The 24,084-nt window shown below is 43.4% G+C and overlaps 1 protein-coding gene and 1 long non-coding RNA gene across 2 annotated transcripts in view; one reads left to right on the plus strand and one right to left on the minus strand.

The window, feature by feature from the left end:
* KIAA1328 (KIAA1328 ortholog) overlaps positions 1–24,084 on the minus strand; it is a 210,239-nt gene that overhangs the window by 24,440 nt on the left and 161,715 nt on the right. The window contains exons 9-10 of the mRNA XM_019531837.1: positions 14,165–14,337; positions 5,841–5,949 (exon numbers count right to left, since the gene is read on the minus strand). Coding sequence (XP_019387382.1) covers positions 5,841–5,949; positions 14,165–14,337 — 282 coding nt within the window. The remainder of the gene's footprint in view (positions 1–5,840; positions 5,950–14,164; positions 14,338–24,084) is intronic.
* LOC109307769 overlaps positions 16,641–24,084 on the plus strand; it is a 23,550-nt gene continuing 16,106 nt past the window's right edge. Inside the window, exon 1 of the long non-coding RNA XR_002100359.1 lies at positions 16,641–16,651. This is a non-coding gene — a long non-coding RNA (uncharacterized LOC109307769). The remainder of the gene's footprint in view (positions 16,652–24,084) is intronic.

Here is a 24,084-nt window from a genome sequence, read left to right on the forward strand (position 1 = left end):
TGCAAATCTCTTAGCGCTAACTTGTTTTCTGTTCCAATTTTAGGCTCTCATCTATACGCCTTTGGTCCAAGGAGTTTTAAGCTTCTCGTCACAGTAAACAGCCTCCTGAAGGAAGCGCTGAAGATGAAACTGGCCGCAAATCAGTTAGCTGTAGCAACCTTTTTTTTTTTTTTTTAACCTAGCAAGACAAGAACATTCTCATTTTGAAAATAAGTTGTACCTATCAATTCCAATAGCTGTCATGCACATCTTTTACCTGATTTTAAAACCACACAAGGCCCTCAAAATACCGTCCTTAAATATAACTTTACACCATACAAACTGTTGACCAAAAGAACAGCTTGAACAGTTATGATTCTCTAAAAGACCATGCAAACCTGGGATGGATGCATTTCCATATGCATTTCCAAGAGGGAAAATTATCAGCGTTATACTCCCAGCCAATGCTTTCCAAAAAATCAACAGAAAATTTATCGATGGCTCCCAAACAAAATTGGTCCAAACGCAGTCCAGGTTGGAATTTGTGTCTTGAGACTGTTCATCCACTCCATAAAGTCTCTGAATAAAGAGTGTCAAGGTGCTTACCATTTGGGTCAGCCCACAGGAATGAGATCAATGTTAGACACAAATAAATGAGATGGCAGAAAAGGGGCTTTGCACGCTCTGAGCAACGGAAACCATAATGCACTACTTACAAAGTGCTGTAAATTTCACATTTATTTTGTAAGCATGAGATAGATGGGTTATTTCTACATACAGAGGTGCCCAACTAAAATCAAGATAAGTGATATTAATGTCCTATGGTCAGTATTATTGAACCTCGAAAGCAATAAACTATGAGTCGATAAATATTACATTTGCAACATAGTTAACATTCTTCTACTGTCTCTGGCACTTATTACACATTGTAACCGCAAGTCTACAATACATTATTCATATTTGGGGTGTCACTGAGTGATGGATTGCTGTAAGAGAGGCTGTCCTTTAAATAAATCAACAAATAAAAATGCAAATGTTAACATTTTCAGCCACAACTTTTTCCATCGTGAATGGGGAATGAAAATTTCACATTATATCGACAGCCAGCAGAGAGAACAATTAACAACCTACACTGTGAATAAGAGAGATTAATTTGCCAACGTCTGGTTTTATCACTTGCATATGGAACTATATTGGACTTTTCGTGCTGTTAGCTCTCCTCGGGGAAAAGAGAAAACTTGTCTCCTATCATGTTCACCACCCTATCCACCACCCCTCTCCACACGCTCTTAATTCCTTAAAATGTTTATAAGTTAGGCATGGAGTGAAAGATGTTTCCCCCCAACTCCTTTGAATTCAAAATCGTGTCTGATATGGGAAAAAGCACCGCTGTTCCTTCAGAAGTGTTTACTAATACAAGCTCTTTAGAGAAATAAGAGCTTCGGAATACCATTTTAAGAGCAGAAACACATTTAAAGCATCTGAGATGCTTGGATCTGAAAAACAACCACGGTGTACACAATTGCAGCTAATGCTTTTTCAGATCACTGTTTTATTTACCAAGCGCGCTGTGTAATGAATCTGCTACATGCTATTCCAACGTGCGCTATTAAGTATACAACTTTGTGCATTACATTTTACATCAAATATTAATTTGCTTAAACGTCCCCGAATACACATCTACCTTATCAGAGATGTGCTGGGCAACTGGATAAATAATTCTGTTTGTAAAAAGCCCCTAAACAGAAATTTCCACAATGCAACTTGTTTGTAAAATTCCAAAAGGCCGCTGTGGTCTAACAGATAATAGTGTGGCAAGGGTGTAATACGGATGTTGCAGAAACTTTTAAATCACTTTTATTTTAACATCTAAAAGGAACTTAACTCCAAAAATATACATCTGGCTAGCATTAAAGGTCTATTTGAGAGCTGCAACAAGAACATTTAGGTTTATACAGCTGAAATCCCAGGCTATCACCCACGGCTTTAATTCACTTCTTTGCTAAACCCATCAGAAATGGTTTTCTCCAGCTGTCCAAAGAGGGAAAGACAGAAATTTAGCAGAGTTACAGAGGGGCCTGGCAACAGCAAGACCCTCGAGAGCCTGTATCCTTCTTGCTCATGTCCAGATGAACGTGGACGTTTGGTTTGCCATGGACTATTAGCGGCGGCACACCTTGTGCTGCCACTAGTTGTCCCTGGAGAACACCCGTGCCACGCACGCTCTGGTGCGCGCCAATTGTCCCGGGTAGGGTAGAGACGAGGCTGGGGCCAGCCCTGGGATGGCCCCTAGAGCCTTACCTGGGGTCCTGAGAGCCTCTCAAAACTGTAGCAGCAGTGATCCTGCCACCCGGGGCTGGGCCAGCAGCTGCAGTGTGGCTCCAGCAGGCCAGGCTCCAGTTTTGAGTTTAGTGTACAGCCCCTGTGTGTGCTGCTCTGCTTTTTTTTGGCACAGGTCTTTTTTTGATCCCTGGATATGCATAGGTCAAAAAAACCCGCCCCGTGCTGGTCCCTTGCAGACGAGTCTGCGGTGCCACATACCACATTGCCGTGCTTGTCTGGATGCGGCCTTTGGGTCTCACTGGCAGGCACTGCCCTAGGACTTACCAAGTCAAAGCCTGATGTTACAACAGTGCTTGTGGGGGGAGACCGAAGTCTGCCTGGTACCTCACCGAATTCAGAGGAGAGGATCCCAGGTACAAAGCCAGTTCTACAGTTGGTGCTTTCTTGTAAAGTACCTGGTTTTATATTTTGTTATAGAATAATTATACCCCTTTTTGTACCAAGGACTGTTGCTTTCCCCGAGATCAGTGTTCCATTATATCAGAAATGAATCCCTACTTTACGCAAAACCTCCCTGAATTCCTGCCTTTAGTGAGGATGCAAAATCAGGTTTCTGATGCAAGTTTTAGTAGTCACACCTCCCTTTCAAAGCTCACTTCCAAGTCACAGCCAAAAACACTGTTTTGCCTGTAAAAAAAAAACAAACAAAAAACCAGGAAGAACAATACATAAGGGAGAGCAGGTCCTGCAGTCAGGTCTGAACACACCAGGCAGAGAAACCAGGTTTTGAGGGACAAGATATGTTCTTCTTCCAAACAGGTCATTATCATCTTGTCACAGGAAACCTAACCTGAACCTGTCTTACCTGGTTGTTAACTCAGCCTGCCTCAGCCAGGCTTTACAACCATCAGGATATGGAAAAGCTTTCTAAACCTGCCGTGAACCAAGCTCAGAGAGGTTTGCAGAGATGTAGCTGCCTGCCCTGAACACCGTTTATGCCATAACTGTCATGTTAGGAAAAGCAGGTGGTGGAGATGCACATTAGCTGCTTCTCCAAAGCTGACAGATCAGATGCTCGGATGTACTTCGTTTGAAAAGAAGACATGGCCCATATCATTCCTTTATAGCTAGCTTGCTAACGTTAGTTTTGAAAGCTGAAAATCTTGCGTGTCCAGATCTAACCTACCAAAGCATCTCAAGCCCTCAAGATCTCTATTTCTATTGTACTTCGGGCCTGCAAGTACCTCATCCAAAGAGAGCAGGAGCTAGGACCACTTGTCTCTCTCAAGGAGGCAATGTGAAATATCCCTGAAGGGTTGTCCAGGAAGCACGGCAGGAAACACCAGTGGGCTGCCATGTGGGTGCCCTGGCCATGCCTGCGTATCCAGGCAGCACTGCCCTCTTTCCACAGCTGTGCTAGCATCCAAACACCTTGCACTGGCTGTCACTCTCCAAACCTTCCTCCCCGGCAGATTTTCTCCTGCTGCTGCTGTGTGCCAGGGTTTATGCTAGTTAGGGCTGGCATAAACATGAGTTGAATCTAGTCCCCATAAATTTAAATAGTCAAAAGTAATTACATTACAAGCATGGCAGATTAAATAAATTTGCTCTTAGGCTAAGGCTTTGTACAGCAAATTTCAGTCCCTGGCCAACTGTTGTGGTTAAGCTGTTAACTCCCCCCAAATCATGGATTATAATGAACACGCTGACAGACCCTTAACTTTAGTGGCACAAAAGCAGCCATAATTCTCAATATTGATTAATTTAGTTAGTTAAACCTGCAGTCTAAGCTTATAACCATTCGGTGATAAATTGAGACTGACCTGCTGCCCAAGCAGGTTTTTTGATGAAGGATAGGATCAGCTTTAGGTCTCCGCAGAAATACTTGTCCATTTACCATTTTCAATTAGAGAAGCCCGTGAGTAAGGAAAAGCACAACATGGATACTTAACTTGGTCAATTATACTCACATGCAGCCTCAACCAAGACAGAGACAGAGCGGGAGAGATCGTCCAGGAAGTATGGAATTTGTCAAAATTGTTCATTAGCTAGTAAAACAAACCTTTAAAGGTGACGGGTAATCAGAATCATTTTCTGGATCTGCTTCTCTATCTGACATCGCTTTCAAACACTGTACTGCAACACCTATTTCACTCTCCGTTGCAGTTACAGCATGGCCCTTCCATCCTTTGGAAATCAGATTCCTTTTTCTGACCACTTCTGGTCTGACTGCATTTTTTTTAATATGCGGACAGTTATCTTATATCTGCTCCTCAGTCCTCGGATGGAGTTTCAGCCTTGCTTCTAAACTGTCACTGGTAACACCCAGCAAAATCCTTACAGACACTCATCAGTCAACACTGCCAGCTTCCAGAGACAATGCTGACTGCTGAGAATAACGCTTATGTAGTTGTGGGCTTCTTGTTTGCTTAAACACGCAGCTGTGGAAAGCAGAGCCCCATCCATCTCGATTTCTTACATCATTCCCGTAGTATCAGCCTTTTCTTCAAAAGAAAAATTTTGTTTCTATTGCTGAATAAGTACAAATCTGTCAATATTAATAGTGGTTTTTTCACCTATTATATATCACAAGTTGCTTCAGAAGATAGAAATAAACTGCCAGCTGCTGCCAAGAACACAGGGATGACAGAAAACATACATTTGCTTTGTCCAACGGGTTAAGAAAAGATTAAAACTGATTCTACCGTCAAGCACTTTAGTTTCTCCAACTAATGTTTAATTCTTCTTATAAGATGTGTCCTATATTTTAGTCATCCTGTTGCAGAGAAGTGCAACCAGAGTTGCAAAATGAAATATATTTCTATATTAACAAAGAGTCAATTTGACACAAGGGTTTCTGGTTTGGTTTTTTTTTCTGTTTGCTTTGGGTGGGGGGGGGAATTTACACCGGAATAGGGGGAGGGGGAGGTCTGCTGCTGTTCTCATTGTGTGTGTTTTTAAAAATACTCAGAGCTTCAATGCAATCCCTCCAAAAGGCAAAGATGGATTTAGACTCCTCAGGGCAACCACAAAGCTTTCTTCTTCATTGGAGCAGGAGTGATAATGCTGCTTTCCGACAGCCTTTACAGCTGATACAGAGTATAATCAGGAGGTGCTGACTTAATGTGATTTTGTTACTTGTCATTAAACATAAAATAACATTTGTTAAAAAAAAAAAAAAAGGGAAAGAAATGCCGTTTGGTACAATATAGAGAAGGAGGGGGGAATATATGGGGATTACGATCTTCAAGTGGATTTAAAGCCTAACGGGTTAACACCATCCCTTTAAATTATTTACAAATGTGTCTAATGTGTCAGGGCTTGGAACATAAAATACTTTCTGTTCAAAATCTAGAATAAAATTAAAATGTTAAAACTTGGCATATTCCTGCTTTTCTTATTCTAACAAGCAATTTAAGGCTTACTATAAATGTCAAAGGATACGGCAGTTTTTAGTTTATATTATCCAGCTTGCATTAACATGAAAAATCATAGAAACTCCGGCACTTTCCTGCATCTCGGGGAATTTGACGGTTGCATTTGCAGAATCTTAAACCAGAGATTACCCAGCAGCTTACCGTGAAGTGTCATGCTGGATTGGTGATGTGGCTGTGGCTACAAGCTCTTTTCTGCTGCTTGTCAGCGCGGGAGACGTAGCTGCATCCTTTCTAGATCCTGAAGCTGTCCCTGCGGAGAGAAGGGGAAGGCAATCCAGTGGGCATTAGAGGCCTGGAAGTTTCGGACAGCTCTTCTGCTGTTTGACGTTATTACAGAACACAGGGCCCAAAGTTGTGCCATTCTTCAGGGTACTGTATATACAGCAAGACTGCAACCAAAGGAGTCGTTACCAGCTGACAGGTACTATGCATAATGCACATTTCCAGGATCATGTAGAATCATATTTACATAATAAGGCACCCACCGCAGTCTTTGCATTACTACCGTGTTTCCAAAGCTTGACAGACTTGCCGTTATTGCCAGTTCTTGTCCACAGGATCCATTTTAGTTTACAGCACCAGCTCTTATGAACTTCCACAAGATGTTAGTTTTCCTTGTTTTTTTTTTTTTTTCTAAACTATCACCATAACAATATACTGCTCTCCCAATAAAACCTGACTTTTAGTCTGTCCCCGCTTCCCCAAAATGTAGTAATATTTTTCACTTAACTTGCAGCTTATCACTAGAGGACCACAAACTGAATCAAGCCTTACACCACCATTGTAAAGCTGATAAGGCTTATTGTAAACCACTTTAAAATGGGTAAATTGAAGTTGAGAGACTTTCCAGGAGATGCACTAGAAGCCAGTGATGTAGTTAGGAACAGATGGGACTGTATGTCTGATCCACTATGGCATGTGCATTTTGAAGGCCAGTGTCCCTGCTCTCAGCACCAAGCGCTGCCTAGCCAAACGCTGAATGCATGACAAACACAAGTCCCAGAAAAAATTAAGAGTCAAGTCAAGAAACTTATTTCTTAAGTACTGCTATTGTGCATAGGCATTTCTAGGCTCTTTGAACAGTGAGTAATATTACCTGTCATACACACTGAAATATGGAGTAATCAATCAAGGATGGAATTTCAGCCTTAAAGATGAATTTCTGCAGTTTTCTGAATGCCCAATAAGTCTCTTAACATTACTTAAAATGTTTTGTTGATTTGAGATGCATAAAAACATTTGCATGCAATCAGGTCCTACAGTAGAAATGATTTCACTTGAGTTTCAGTGGAGGCTAGCAAATCAAAAATGTCCTATTGTTCCACTCTATGCTACGCTTTAGCTTTAAGTAGCAAGAGTTAATTACTGATGGCGTCATTGTTAAGACTACAATGATAATGTATGGTAACTGCGCCCCTGGCAACCTAGGACCACAATGTACCAATTCAGAGCAAAATTTGTATCCAAGAGAGAGACTGGAGCCTACTGCTTAAATAAACTGAACTTATTTAGAAACAGCATCATATAACAATGGCACATGATTACTAAACTCTAAGACAGGAATACTGCAAAAATAAAGAAACCAGTGGATATGGGATGAGACATTACAGTCTTAGTATGGGAGAAGGCTGATGAATATTACACAAGCTGTGTTTAAGGCATAACAGGCTCATTTCACTGAAAAAGAAAAATATACGGAAACAAAAGTGGCCAACGCAGCCTGATGAGGAGCTGTTCAGAAACCAAGTGAAAATATCATCAGGTCTAGAAATAGAGATAAGACGACAGGGGAAGCTTCTTTTTTTTTTTTTTTTTTTTTTTTTTTTTAAAGCAAGAGTGAAGAATACACGGAAACAAAATATATTGGGAGAAAAGCAACGCAAGTCTATTGAAGGAAGAGAAACACTCAAGAGTAAGTAGGCCCATTAATAAGAGGAGGGAGATTAAATCAATGATGATTCAAAAATGGCTTGGCTCCTGAACATTTTCAAATCCACTCTTACAGGAAAAAGAAAGGAAGAGGGGCACTGGCGAGTAGAAAGCACGTGAAGACCTTGCACAATACTTGCTGATAAAAGGAGTTCTGAGTGGAAACACACAAATCATTGGGCCTGGAAGATATACGTTGCGGGGACTAAAGGGAATCAACTAATGAATTTATGAAGCTCCTGGTAATTATTTATGAAAAGTCATGAAGAATTGGGCGGTACTAGAAGACAGGACATTAATTAAATTTGCAGGTGGTGTAAAATGCTGGCGTGATGAGGAAAAAATGGAAAGAATCCAGAGACTAAAGAATATGGGAAGGGGAAAAAAAACACATACATGTCCACTTTCGTTCTTCCAGACTAGTAGAGGGGAGAAGAGTTCAAAAACAGGCTGCAAGTGGGAAGAGTTGACTTGAAATTAAGGAAAGACAGAAAGCAAGTGATACAGAAGCTTGCAAAACAATGTGTAGCTCACAAGATCTGGGGCCACGCAAGCCAAATTTTCTCTGCCTCGCAAATGGTCGTGCTAAGATTGCACACGTCCCAGTTTCAGCGAGCTAGTTATCAGAAAGATGTTAACTAATTGTCAAAGGGTTGAAAGGACTTTTCTATGGAGATTAATGCAAATAAATGTATTCAGCTTCACCAAAATACAAATATCCAGAGGAAAGCAGGGAGAACGTGGTCATCTGGGTTTGGACAGTAGAAATCTGAAGAAGAAAGAAAATGGTCACAGTGGTCCAAAAAGGAATATGATTAAAGCAACTGATGGGAACTGTAGATGTCACTGAGGAAGAAAAGAATGGGATCATAGGAATAACTCCTAACATTCACCATTTATATGCAGCAGACAAGACTCTTTGGGTGAATCTGGTATCTTTTATTAGACCAACTTAAATAGTTGGGGGAAAAAACTGCTAGCAAACTTTGAGGTTTAAAAACCCTTCGTCATGCTGAGGAAGCCTCTGCAGTTGGTTTTTAAACCCAAAAGCTTGCTAAGACTTTTTTTTCCCCAACTATTTGAGCTGGTCTAATAAAAGATATCAGATTCACCCAAAGAACCTTCTCTGCCTGCATCCTTAGACCAACATGGCTTCAACCAACACCCCTCACTATTTATATGGCATTTCACATCTTCTAATTAACCCTATTATATTGTGAGAAAATCTTCCCTGGAGGGATGTAGAAGGTTCAAGGCCTGATGCCTAAAAAGTGGAGGAGGGTGGGGTGAAGAAACCAAACACAGGCTGGAATAATCGAAGCCAGTCAGAAATATGAACTAGATCATAAGGGAGTAGGGCTGGAAGGGAACTCATGACGTCGAGTCCAGCCCCCTGTTGAAGGCAGGACCATCTTTGACTACACCATCCCAGCCAAGTGCCTGCCCAAACTGATTCTGAAAATTTCCAAGGAAGAAGACTCCACAAACTCTCTAGGCAGCCTCTTCTGCTCCCTGCCCTCCTCCAGAGCCAGGAAGTTCCTCCTAATCTCCAGTCTAAATTTCCTCTGCTGCAGCTTGAGGCCATCGCTCCTAGTCCTGTCTCCAGTGGCCACGAAGGAAAGCCCAGGTACCTTTTCTGTACCTGCCCTTGAAGTATTCAAAAGCTCTCATTAAATCCCCCACTCAGTCTTCTCTTCTCTTGACTAAATGACCCTAGGTCTTTCAGCCTTTCCTTGTGAGATATGTTCCCAGGCCCCTTTTTTGTTGCTCTGCACTGGACTCTTTCCAAATCTGGTCAAATCCTTCTTGAAGTGTGGGGCCCAAAACTGGACACAGTGCTTCAGGTGAGACCTCACCAGTGTTGAACAGAATGGAAGAATCTCTTCCCTTGATTTGCAAGTGATATGCCTGCTAATACAACCTAACACATGTTGGATTTTTTTTTGAGCAAGAGCACACTGTTGGCTTATATTGAGCTTATGATCTACTGTAAACCCCAGGCCAGTACTGCATCCCCTAGTTTGCATTTGTTCTGTCCCGAGGGCAGGATGTTGCACTTGTCCTTGCTGAATCTCATCCGATTGACTGTGGAATGCTTTCCCAATCTATCTAGGTTATTCTGAATCCCGGCTCTGCCCTTCAGAGCATCTGCAACTCCATTCAGCTTGTTGCCATTGAGCCATTGATGACTCCCTGATGATTCAAGCATGCACGGTACAGAACCTGCATCCAGTCTGTGCTTATCTAACCAAGAATGACGTTTCCTTCTTTAGTTTTCAGCTTTCTGGTGCAATGGCGGGGCCGTGCAAGCCACACAACAGGGCTGTTCAATTTGTCTGGGTTGACAGGCCATATTCCAATTCCAAGGCTTCTCGCAGGCCAGACGACCCAACTCCGGTGTTGGAGCAAACGGCAGTGCCGTTAACCCTCGTGTAGTGACCGTGCTGCCACCGTTTTCCCTAACACATTCCCAACGAGGCTCTCAACCTGGATATTCTGGGTACGGCGAGCCGTGGCACTGTAATACCATCCCAGTACTTGCCCTGCTGACATAGGCTTTAGCAGCCATGAGGGTTAACGAAAATGCACGTGCCCTGCTGCAGAATTTCCAGCCCCACCAGCCACAATTTAACCACTTGAACAGCCCTGCCACACAATCCTGCACAAAAGCGAGAGACATACCAATTCCTACTTCTTTTCTCTCAAGGAAGAGAGAGATCTGTAGGAAAGAGGCTAAAAGGCAGACTTAGAAGATGGTTAAGAAATGAAGTAGTCAAGATTATTAAAGAAAATAATGGACAAAACCCCATCTTTGCTTCCAGGACTACAAGTAAGAGTATTCTGAAGAGAGGGACTTTTGCAGTCCTGGGTCTTTTAACAAGAAAACGTGTTAGATTTTGGTACATATTGACATAGCCAGCAGCGTAGGGACATAGCCAGGTGCCCAGGGAACAGGGGCAGCAGTGATTTCTCATTGCAATTGCATGACTGCCAGCAACAGCTGGTTTTTTTCATGCCCCTTTCCCCTCCAAGTCGGCACTCCAACCCTAGTTACACGACTGCACATATCTGCTGTTAACACTGATAAAACCAGCTTGCTGCTGCAAAGAGACAAGACCTGAGGGCTACATCACTTGCTTGAAACCAAGGCATATGCTTGCTGTTAAATCTAAAAATTAGGCTGGAAGAAACACACACCTGTAAAAGCAGTGAGAGAAAAATAAGCAGCAAACAAAAATCACTGCAGACAAGAGAAAAAATGACAAAGAAATAAATAATGATTGGATAAGCAGACCCAAACCCCAGGCTCATATGCACTCAGATAGCATAAGCACTACTTTTCCCCTTGCAGAGGATTCAGGACCCAGTGATGAGGCCAAGTTGACACTGCCATCCTCTCCCTTTCCAGATACATGGCAGGGAGAAGGGAAGTTGGGTAATTCTACCTGAAGCCTCCAAGCTCATCGCACTTTATTAACTAAACAAAACCGGGAGCAGTAAGGCTTTGTCGTTGTAATTTGGCTGAACAAACTCAACATTCAGCACTGAAATGTTCTGCCACCTTGACTTTTTGCCTTTGACAAGAAAAGGTAACGGGCCAAATGAAGCATTGCTTTGGTTTACTGGTTAATCTTTTCAGCCTCATTAAAAAAAAAGGTTTAAAGTTAGCAAGTTATCATCTAAGACTAGCTTCACAATCTAATGGAGAGCGCAAATATGGTGGTGGACAAGTACCACCAGGATGAATAGCAAGGTGTACAGATATACAGCCCAACAGGGGCATGAAGGGTCCATACCCGGGTATGACTATTACCTAGACATTATACTATATTGCAGCCCCATCCCCATTGCTGGTAGTGGCATATCACATGTTAACAGACTATCCCTACCTCAAGGAGCGTGCAGTACAAAAAGACAAAAGGCAGGAGAATAAAACCATTTGTAATTCATGTTTAAAAATCTGTGTCCGAAGAGACTTGCTCTTGGCTCCACGTGGCCCTGTGTATCCTATCTCGACACGGATATTTTTGGTAAATTATAGCAAGTCTAAAGAAATAGGTAGGACAATCGAATCTCAGGCCTAGAGGACCAGTCTGTTCTCTACTCCTGCACAGTACAGTTTAGCTGAGATGCATGCATGTGCTGAGGTAGAGGGTCAGGAGAGTCTCTTCCATCATGCACTAACCACTTGCTTGAGACAGATCAAGCAGGTCTGGAACTGTATGGCTTGACCGATGCTTGAACATGCCTCAAAACTAGGTGCCTTGTGCTGGACTGTCAATTCAAAGAAACAGGGTCATGCACCCTACAGTCAATGGGGAGAGCTAGACAGACAGTACAGAGGGGATGGGCACTGAGTGGGAAGTCACGTGGCAAAAGTCAATGAAAAAAGGGAAAGCACAGGACCGTGTGAGCTCCTGCCCCTCGTCGGAGCTTAGACATTGAAGATCAGTCCCGTCAGGGGGCTTGGGCGCTTTCAGTGATGATCTGCCTTATCCTGGCTCAAAACAGAGCCAAGCAGCGAGTTAGGCCCATGGCTCGTCACAGTGAGACGCTTCCCTGTGATCACGACAGCCTATGCTACAGCAGCCTAGAGATACCTGCAGTCTGAAACATAGGTGGGGAATGAATATAGGCACCATATATTAATTCATACAGAGCAGGGGGATTCAGGATCACTTTGTGTGATTATATTCTAGCTGATGCCTGGTTATCAGTCTGGATCTGGTCTTAAAACCTGAAGCAGGAGCTCACTGTACAACTTTGAAACAGTGCGACTGTGGTGGCAAGCTCTAATGACGGCAAAGCTAGGGAAAGAGAAGGGCCAGAATACAACCGGAATAGGATTCAGAAGCCAGAGGATTGTGAGCTGGTCCTACTCAAAAAAAAATTTTAAAAATGCCTTGTGTGTCCTTGTTAAAGGAGCCTAAACATATAACAGAGGGAAGCCAATTAAAAAGGTACTAAATGCAGAAGACTTCAACTTCAGTGATTAGTGCTAGGTAATTTGCCTTGTGATAAACAAGCCATCCAAATCAGTAATAGTCCTGAGGTGATTCCACAGCTTGAAAGCACTTCTCCCAACTTTGTCTGGTGACACAGCAAATGCAAACGTATTAAGTCAAACTTTGCCATGCAACTCCAGGTCAGCTGGTGAGATTTCAGAGAGGAGTCTGTTTGAAGGAGGGTAGGGGTCCCGGTTCTCACTGCCAGTCACTTCGATTGCCAGGCTGGAAGGGGCAGCTGGTATTTTTGTTCCAACTGCTAGAATGAGAAGAATTAGGGGAAAGACCAAGCCTTTTTTTTTCTTTTTTTCTTTTTTTTTGAGAGAGAGCGAGCGAGCAAGCTGTGGATAGAAGTTAATTCCTGGGAATTCCCTTATCCAAGAAAAATCCTCCAACACATGTGAAAAATCTCAATTTCACCACTGCAGCTCTTCTAGGGGGAGAGGGTGAGCAGAAAAGAAAGAAATCATGATGGCTAAAAAAAAAAAAATATATAAAAGAAAACCATCAGTGAAAATTGCCCCTGAAACTTTGCAGGATTGTAACGGCTTTCTCTTGCTTAAATTGATTGGTGTAGCAACGTTATAAAATGACTATTAGGATTCATTGTGCACAACAGAAAGTGCTGAAATGTCAGCAGACTATACAGCAAAAGTAATGGGTCCTGAACCCCTGTTAGTCAAAAATGATTTTGTTTCAAATTAGAAATTGATTTTTTTGGACACAAGCCCTTTACAGGCTTCCAACTTTTGTAGCTGTGCCTTGGAAGAGATTAACCTCAGCCACTGTTTGGGTCCAGTCTGATGACACACTTTTGAAAGTTTCTTCACAGGGACTGCTTTTTAATGTTGGTTCGGTCTTAACCAATAACACAAGTTATTTGTTCCTTTGAGAACTGCACCGCATTTTTTCTCATTTTGCCTTTTTCTTTATTTTTTTTGTGCTGACACAAACCGCAAACTGGTTGACAAGTTAAAAAAAAAAGCCGGCTCATAATTGAACCAAAGATTATGTTAGGTTCTGCAGTGAAACTTCCAAGCTGTTTCTATTTTCCACCCCCTCCCTCTTCCCCAGAAAGACTGTTTTTCTCAACTCCTTAAATGAAGGTGCAAAGCTAAGAGCAGGATGGAGTCTAGATGTAAAGACATCCTTGTGTGGCAAAATATCAGGTTGCAATGGTGGCAGTCATTACTCAGGGAAGGAGTGAATGGGAAGGAGACTGCATCTCAAAAGCAAACCCCATTAAGCTGCTTCTTTGCTATCTTGCTACAAAAGCAAAAAGGATAGTTGAAGTAGCTTTTGAGGAATAGAGAACTATTTTTTTTTCCCAGTTAGAAATATTAACACAAGCATTTACTAGTTACTAGGCTTTGGAAGCTCTGATACTTTACCCGTGACAATCACTGGGTCACTACACACAACTTGCAACTTTCCCTCCCCGGTCTTGTCATTTAACTGACCCACAGATGAATAAATGCCTAAGACGACCAAATGCCTTTAACAAAAATTACACGTTCCACATCATCTTACCTTTCCCTGACCTGCTGGTTTCCTCCTTTGTCTGCATCCAGAGGGGTCCTTCTTCCATGGCTGCACTGAAACCAACCGTTTTCTTCCCTGAGCTGCTCCCTGCACTGCTCCTGGAGGCTTTGTTGCAGGTCGGTGTCCTGGGAGGGTAATCTTCACCCTTAGATGTTGGCATGCTGGAAGGGGTGAAAGGCCAGGCTGTGTCACACTGCACATGGACTGTTTCAACACTAGTGGTGTAGTGGTAAGGTCCTAGTTATCCTCTCGCTAAATTTTTCTAACGTTTTAATGCACCTAGCACGATGAGTAGGGATCAAAATGTTTGCAACGTACTTTAGATGGGAGACTCCAGGGACCTCTCCGGCTGTTAACACCAAAGAGTACTTTAATAGATGCTCTTCAGTTCCATTTTCACTGCAGCCTACGCCTGCCCTTGCAGATTCATAGCGAAGAGTGCTTTAAAAGGTGTACAAATAAATACACCAGACCCAGATGGTTCTAAAACACTTGTTTCATCTCCTTGTAATATTAGATGACCTGTTTGCGGGCCCTTCGAGGCTCTTACCTCACTATTGGTGAGAGGAGTTCTCAAACAAAGGCCTGCTTCAAGGAGTTGTAGAAGGACTCTGTGACCACAATCAGTCCGCAGAACAAAAGGAGGTTTTACTTAACTATAATTGCAGTTATTAAGAACAATGTGGGCAAAACATCTCTTCTTTCTGGTGCGTGTGTCATACGTGGGACTGATGTGGACAAGTGCTGGGGGATGCACTTGGGAGTTGCAATCAAGGTCTACCTGAGTCTGGAACAAGGAGCCATCAGCCCGCACAAGGATGAGACCATGCCTGAAAAGAGGTAATGCTGGGTCCCAACAACCTTGCCTTATATCCGCTCTGCTACCCAAGGCCAGGTTGCATTTCCCTGCTCCCAGCTTCCACTCCCACCAGCTGACCCACATAGGAGTGAAACCCATGCACACGGTCAGACTCTGGTATTTGGTGTTTGCCATAAAGCCCCAGCTCCTGGCATCTAGTGGTTACAAAGCAACCTCCATTTTCATTTAAAAGTTTCCCAATGATAGAGAAAAGACTCAAGGGAATTTCAACAGCTCGGTAACCACGATACAAAGAAAAAGAACCCCCACATAATTATTTGTGATTCTTTAATGACTTCAAAGCCAAATGTGTGATCTGGGGAAAGGGGTGGGGGTTAGCTCATGAGTTTTTTTAATCACTTGGGCCTGGAAAATGCTGTGTAGCCTGGTTCCTGCTTCAGCCACTGCTCCTGGTATCTTTGTTCCTCTATAAACTCAGGGCTTATTTTCATCACAAAAGAAAAGGAGGGAAAATGGCCCTTGGTGGTAAAACATGGCTGGGAAGAGACTACCACTCAGCTGCAGGGTGGATAAAAATCAACAAAGGATTTTTATTTAAGTCAGACTTTTTTTATTTAATCGTACTTTTTTTATTTAAGATGCTTTTCTAAAAAAATAAACCTATATAAAGATGACTTTAATTTAAGATATGTTAAAGCTCAAAGATATCATCATTGAATAGGGATTATAACTTCTAATTATATAATATTTGAGACAATATATTCATATAAACTTTTTAGAAAAGTGTTATAAATAGGTCACAACAAACCATTAGGGGCCCAATCTTTTGGGATTCCCAGAGGCTCCTCTATAGTGAAGATTAAAGAAAACCACTCCACCCAATGGGACTCGGTGCTCTGTGTAGAAGATCCTATTAAGCATCTCTGCAATGCTTAGTTTTGGTTCTCAAACTGTGGATTTCTCTCTCCAGAGATCACATCCTTGTTAACAGCAGCACATGGGGATGAGAGATAACAGACCTGATTACCCACCCATCAGCCCTCTCGTCTCTCTGCAAGTTTGTGTACACAGAGTCAAGCCCTCACCTCTCTCTAAAAGTGCAATGTTTCAAAAAGTTAAATGAATAGAGGATTGTTGGGGATGGAGTAGATCTGGGCAAGGGGGAGGAGTCTGGAGATAAACACAAGTGAGGGGAGCGTTAGTAGGAAAAGAGAAACATTTTGAGCAGAATATTCCAGAAGCCTTGAGGGGTATATTTCTGGGCATAGCCTCTCTGTTGATGTGGGATCTAGTAGGGGAATGGTACGGTAGAAAGGAAAACTTATCATGGCAGCAGGCTTGCCAGGCCAAAAAAGGGAGCAGAAATAAAAAAATGAGAAGAAATCTAGAAGAAAATGAAGAAAGCCCCAAGCTGAGAAGATATGGCTGCAGCTCTCATTTGATGTCCTCCTAATACAGCATGGCAAAAACATCCCCCAAACAGCCACGATTAATCAAGTGAATTAGAGCTAGTTCACCTCCCAGTGACTTCACAAGTATCTACTTCAGTTAGCTTTGGTAAATAAAATAACCAAATCATAATTCAGTTTTCTGATGTAGCTATAAAATTCACCTGAAAACAATATAAAAAATAAATCACTGCTTTAAAATGTACAGTGTGTACCGTCTGAAAATGAAACCTACATCTATCTCCGAGTTGTGAATAATATGTATTAAGGTTATATGAAACAACCAGAATGCACTTTTTGTAGAAAACAATGATTAAATCGAGGCTTCTTGGCCACTGGTTTAAATCGTGATTTAAAACAATTTGATTTAAATTGAATCCACCCTGCTCAGCTGATATTCAAAATGCAGTCAAGCAGAGTTGTGAAGAAAGAAGGCTACAGCGCCAAGGCTTGCAATCAGGAAGCTGAAGAGGCTGATCTTTGGACTGAGGGAAAAGAGGAGTCCAAGAGGAAAGACATGAGCCAAAGTGCATGTCACATTATAAGGAGCAGATCTGGGGCCAGGAAGATTAAGTGCAAAAGCCTTGATGCCAGAGGTGCAAGGCTCTGGGTACTGAAACAGCTGAAGTCTGAGGAGCTGGGGATGATGGACGAGTAGTCGCAGCTAACAAGCAATGGGTGGCAGCAGCTACACAAGGAGATCATTCACTGGAGAAGCAATGGCCTAGAACAGGGGTAGGTAATTATTTTGGGTTCCCACCCCTGTGCTAGGATCTCCAGGAACCACAACAGCAGGGGAGAGCAGAGATACTCAGGGGAAGCGGGAGCTAGAGAAAAAGCCCGGGCATTGTTTCAGGTGGAGAAGAAAAGGCAAAGGGGTGAATGTTAACTGTAGTTGCCCTAGGCACATGCAATCAGACAGGGAGGTGGCTCAGGATACTAGTCTCTCCACTATAATGGAAGCATCTGTCTGCAAGGACTCTCAGGAGTTTATCCAGTCTGACGGTATCAAAGTTCGGATATCTTATAGGCCAGATGAGACTGGTTGGACCGGACTGGGACCAAACTCATGTGCAGTGCCTGTGGTGCAAGGTCCAGCCCGCACACTGGACGTAGTGCTGCAGGCAGCACAGTGGGCTGGTTCAGGGTGCCACATACAGCCTACAGGCTGGCCCCTCATGCAGCGCTGAGTCTAGCCAGCACTCTGCAGGCAGTACACACGCAAAGACCAGTGTGTGCAGCATGTGGCAAGTGTGGTCGGACTGAACACTTGCACTGCATGCAGCATAGGGGGCTGGTGCAGGGCACGCACTGTTTGCAGCGCCCTACCAAATCATCCCTTGGCTCCGGTTCCAACCAGCCCCAGAGCCAGTTTGCAGAGCTGGCTTGGTGTGGGCACCGCCTGTAGCATGCACCCCAGACTGACCCCCTGTGCTGGATGTAGGGTGCACAATGGACCCCCTGTAGGATGTAGACTGACCCCCTGTGCTGGATGTAGGGTGTGTCCAGCCTATGCACAATATGCATCATATAAGTCCAGGACCAGCAAGTGGGGTCGGGCCAGCAACTCATGGTCCAGATCCAGCCTGCAGGCTGTTTGATGCCCTGATAGTCTCAAATCCCTGACTCTAGGCACCTCTGTACATACAATCCCAGCCAAATGCCACACTGTCTAACACACGCATCTCTAGTGAACCACCCATTCACACAGCTACCTCCTCCTGTAGTTGGTACGCACTATACGATTTGGAAGATGATGTGTACGAAGGAATGCAATTAATCTCATCTCCTCATACATCTGCAACGGGTGATAAGGTTTCCCTGCTTAATATGTCAGTAGACTAGGCATAGACAAGGATCAGATTTGTGAGCAAGTGTCATTCTTAGACACCCCAAAACGTAGGCCTACACTTAGAGAAAGTTTCCAATGAGAACTATTCCATGAAATAGTTCTCTTCCATAGTGCTCCTGAATATACTGTGCATCAGAGGAGAAAAGGAGATACCTGATGATGTTTCTATTAGAAAATGATAGCTCAATTAAAAGTTTCAAAATCAATGTGCTGTTTAAGTCATTGTTTAATAGGGCCCGCTGTGCCTCTTGGACAATTAGCACCATTCCTGCATTATTAATGCAGAACATCATGTAATGGCTCGTGACCTATAATAACTGGCTAAAGTGTTGGCCAAAATTTCTCTCAATAATCCCTGCTTACTTGAGGGTTTCAATCCACATGACCGCTAATAATCTTGCGCAGCGCTATTAAAATTTATGGCAGACTAAATTAGTATCTTATTCGAATTATATAGAATTAATCTACTAATTCCTGCAATATACTATATCACAAGAGGTGAATTTGAACTCTATGAACAGATGAAAGGGTCTGAAAGACTTGCTACTTGAAAAGGTCATTATGAGCCTATAGGACTAGAGATTTTTTTCTTTCGTGTTTCTGGATCATTACCAGTGTTTAAAGCCAGGTAAAGGGACTGTCATTATTTGGATGCTTTCTGGATTCTCTAAATACATTTAATTACAACCTACGGGTCTTTGCCAATGACAGTAACCTTTGTTTCACAGATGAGGAGGAAGAGGTTATTCAACTGATATGATATTCTGATATTTTTCACATGGTGAGGTTATAACTATACTGAGCTACAGTTTGGGTAATAGAGTGGGCCAGAGGAAATAAGAGAATTAAAAATGATTAGGATGTTGGAGGGGCAAATTTATAAGGAAATAACCTATCTAGTTTAAATTAGGTCTCAGCTAAAAAATGAATTATGGCCTGGTTTTGATTTGAAGGGTACAAGCACCAAGAAAGGAGAGGAATGCTGCAGGGTGGCTTGTGAGAATATTAAAAAGAGGAAACGTCCTGAAATTAAACAAGAGGGAACAGAAGGGGGGGAAAAGGGGGGAAGAAAGACCTAGGTTGTGCAAGAGCTCAGTTCAGCCGTGGAATTATCTTCCAAAAGAAATGACAGGAGAGTGCAGCAGCCTCGGACATTTCAGACTAGAAAATATATCATAAGGAAAAATCGTGTGCTGTCAATGATGATAACCAATTGACCTAATGCCATCACTTCACTCATTCAAATGTAGCTCAGCTACTTAGACTTTCTTCAGGACACAGTGCCGTCTTCGATGAGCTTCACCGTTGTTACCTGAAACGGAACTACTGAGCAGTCCGGCAAATACGTGACGGTTCCTCCTCGCTGCCAGATGAATCCAGGACTGACCGACAAATACCACAAGGATGGGAAGGGGCGAGCTGTCAGTCTCTCTCCGCAGACCTAAGCTGTTTGACTGAGCGCTGAAACAGTTCAGCAATGACAGGAAACACACCGTGAACTTTTTTCCGCTTTGTCTATGCCTCATATCGCGATACCCCTGCCGAGCTTGAATGGCAAATTTTAAATGTCATTCAGGACCCGTTGAATACCGCTAGTATTTGCATTCCTTAAAAAGTAGAAAAACATTAACCTTTTGTTTTATTGAATTAAAATGCCATGGAAATGCTGATGTAGTCTTCAGAGACTGAAATACTTTTACAAAGAAGAATAGCTGTCATTTATTAGACACAAAGAACAATTACTTGATAGGATGCTTTCTGACAAAAAGCAGATTGGTATTCTCATCATAGAAAAGGCATTGTAAAAAAAAAAAAAAAAAAAAAAAAAAACCAGCACAGACCTCTGAGACTTGAATAATTTAAAGCTGCATTTGGTGCAATTTGAATTTTTCTTTAGGGAGGCAAAGTTAAATACCTTTAATTTGTTCTAATTATTTCAAATTTGCAAGTTAATTATGGCTGATCATTAAATAACAAAAAGGACTATCGTCTCCATAGAGTTTTACCTCCTACCCTCTGCATTACTTAAGCTAGATTTTAGTATGCATGAATTAACTTTCTAAATAATCACACGGTTTGACTAAATGGCTCAGTAAAATGAGCTCTGATCCTCAGAATAAGCATTAATGGACATTAGAAAGGCTATTGGGACCCATGTTACTTACATTATAAGTATTTTTAATGGGGTCTTATTTACTAATCTTTATGTACTGTTCAAGTTAGGGCACCATATAGATACATTATTCTGCTTTAATAGAGGAAAGTCACTTCTTCGAGACACTAAAACAAATGTCCATTTAGAGCCAACTAAATTCATTTTTAAATGAATGCAGGGAAACTATGATAGGATTTAACTTGTTTTAGCTGCTCACCCTGATGAATCAATCTAACATAATGGGAGCCTTGGTCTGCAAATGGAATTTTACAGATCTATTGATGTGCTGTGCTGCTCAAGCAGCAAAGCAGCTCGAGTCCTTGCTGCAGAGTAGCACTTACAATCAACCTGCCTACGCCCAAAAGGTTTAATCTGTTTCCTGCTCCGTGGCTCATGTTCATTTGAATGGTTCCCAGTCATCAATTTTTTGAATCTGGACTCTCACCTTCCGTGATCTTTGCTCGTGTTTCTCAGTGCAGGGCACGAGGCTATATTAGAACCAGTCAGAAACCCACACATGTGAAGCAATTCATGCCTCCAGGATCTATGTTCAACAGATGGCTGTCTTAATGTTACCCCATTGCATCCTGTTGAGCCCGGGGCTTGAGGGTTTAGCCATTAGCAAACTAACAGATTGCGTTGGTGGGTTTGCTCCAGAACCAAATGCACTCTATTATCTTTTCTTTCTGCAGTTTCTGGAGGTATTTTATTTTTTTTAATCATTAATGGTGCACGGGAGCAATTTGCTGCAATTACGATAAGTCCAAGAATGAATAACTCTTAATGATGCCAAACTGGTGATAAGCAGTCGGCACAAACAATAACTTTTTCTAGCTGGAGCCGCCTTTAATCGTGTGGAAAATGACTGGTTCCCAGGAGAGGGACCTTCGCGCTAGTCAGTTTTGGAGAAGACCTCTAAGGACACTGCTGGGGGGGGAAGGGAAAGTCTTAGGCCAGCAATGAGAGGGTGATGGTGAAGTGGAGGACTGACTTCAGCGGGTCCCACTGTGCATCACTATTTGCTGTCATCTCTGTAGCTAAGCTAGTAGTCTCAGATCCCCCACTTATCTGGCCATCCCATCCTCCATCACCAATAGTATCCGACCAGCTCATTAACTCTCAAGGGACTGGGACTGTTACTATCCCCACCTATAAAATGGGGAATTGAAGCAAAGACAGGATAAAGGGCAGATTCAGTAAAGAACATAGTTGCCGAAAAGTACACTGGTAGGTGCCAGAGTGGAATACAGAAATCTGCATGGTCTGCAGCCTCCCAATACCAGTGTATCAGGGTGACGCAGCCTGGCTCGAGTCAGCGTGCATGAACAGATGCTTAGAGAAAGTCACGAGGGAATTGCTGAGCACAGAAGGCAAGTCTTCTTCAATCCTGCTCTTCAGGCATCCCCCATCCGTCCCACATAAGGTGCTGCTGCGTCCATTTGGGATGCAGACATGGAGTCTCACAAAGGCAGGCATGCAGGCCCTGTCTTTTGAACTGAGCAGGAGTTTGAGCTTAAAGAAGTTTGAACTCCGCTTCAAAAAAAAAAGGAGCAGGTAGCCTCCTTTGATAGACTAGGCTTGTGGCTACAGCATTTACCCCGTGGAGTGGGAGAACCAGGTAAAACTGCATTCCCAATTGGAGAGGATTCAAACCCACATCACCTGCCTCCCAGGAGAGCACCTCAGAGCTATTCAGTATCAGCATCTTCTCTACCCCTCCCTGTCAAAGCTGCACTTCTGTGTATGAAGGATGCAAGAATGAGTGGCCAGAGGGGGAAGACAAGGGATCAGGAGTCTGTAGCCTAGTGGTAAAGGTGCCTGCCTGGCAGAGGGGAGACCTGGATCCTAGGAAACCTAGAGGTTTCCCCACTCCCAGTTAAGTGCCCTAACCACTAAACTGCCAGGGGAGGCTCTCTCTGGCCCAAAACAACTCTTCAGTTCTCTACTGCCAAGTGTTACGGTTTTAATAGGCAGAGAGAGGGCTCCCACGCACACCAAGCCCAAAGCCTAGCCTATTCCTGGAAGATGTGGGTTCAAATCCCTTTGGGCAGAAGAGGCAACTGCACGCAGGTCTCCCACTAGTTCATGTCTTAAAAGAAAGCAATGAGTGCCCCTGCCTTTTCTAGAAAGCCTGATCAATCTGGTCAGCTCAGGTTAAGCATGTTCTGAGAATCCTTCCTGGTTTAAACCCCTAAATGGATTTTGGCAGGAGAATATCTGGTGCCTGGATCCTCGCAGGGTTTGGGTGTGAGCTAAGTGCTGAGATACTTCACCTTGGAAAGAGCAGGGCTGCTCTGGGCTTGACTCTAGGTATTTGGGGAATGCTGAAGTTCAATCCCAGTTTGCATCTGGTCCTCAGGGAGTCATTGAAGGACAAACAGGAAGCTCGTGGCACAGAAGGGAATGTCTCCAGATTTGTAAACTGGTGACCTAATCACTGGACCATGCTGCGTCTTGTCTGCTGTTGCGTTACGTCCATTAGCAGACGGGACTGAGTATGGAAGATCTCCATGCACAAAACCTGGAGAAGGTCTAGCCTACAGAGCAAGATGGCTAAAAACATGCGAGAGAAATACTGGCCGTGGTTATGAATGAATAACACCACCATGCCTTTATGGTGATATGGGACTGCTAATAGTGCTTAAAAAGCTTGATGACCTGCACGGGCAACTGGTGCCTCCTGAGTCTGGGGTGGGGAGCACCAGTGGCTGATTGCTGATCGGGGGCAGTCTCCCAGTGGCCAACTGCTGACCCCCGGAAGTGCCCCCATTCTCCAGCCGGTAAGTGCTAATCTCAGGGGGGGCACATGTCCCCTTGTGTCCCCCCTCCACCTCATGCATAGCCTATGATGACCTAGATCAACAATTCTCAAATGGAGGTGCCGTGCCAGCTGGCTGCTGCATGAGGAGATAAGTGCTCACCCAGCTGCACCTGCTCCTCAGTATACTGCCATGGGTAACTGCCCTGCCCTGCTGCCCCTGTGCTGGCTTTCCCCATGCTCCCAGCAGTGCTCACTGCTGTGAACAGGCAAGCATGGGGTTAGAGCAACATTTTGGAGCCTGGCTCATCTCCTCTGCTCCTTCCATGCTCCTGGGCAGTCAGGAGGGCATTTGAGACCCTGAAGCAGGGGCAGTCGCTGGCATTTGAGACCCTGAAGTAGCAACCTTGGTGGTAGGGCCTACCCTTGCCCCTTCAAGCACAGACCAGGGGCAGAAAGGGGGTAGACAGCTGAAAAAGTAGGGTACATCCTCCACTGTCATTACCTGGCACTGGCTAGCTCAGTGCTTCTCAACCTCTTTCTCCTCAAGGCAACACTCCATATATTTCCTGAATTCGAATGTTAACTCAGCGATTCTCAACTAGGGTGACAGACTTCAGGAAAGTTTAGCCTTGTGGCTAAAGCGATGGGGAACCACTAATGCAGACGGAGCTGTGCTGGACTAAGGAGCAGGTCGCATATTGTAGGCCAAAGCAAATGCACACAAATGCACTCTGGACAAATCCTCGGCAGTGAATATGACTGCTAGTACATTTTTAAGGGCCAAATTGGTATGTTCTCATAAGTGCATTAACTACATACACACACACACATATATATACATATATATATATATATATATATATATATATATA

This window comes from Crocodylus porosus, unplaced genomic scaffold (assembly GCF_001723895.1).
Source record: "Crocodylus porosus isolate Cpor-Errol unplaced genomic scaffold, CroPor_comp1, whole genome shotgun sequence".
NCBI classification, from domain to species: domain Eukaryota; kingdom Metazoa; phylum Chordata; order Crocodylia; family Crocodylidae; genus Crocodylus; species Crocodylus porosus.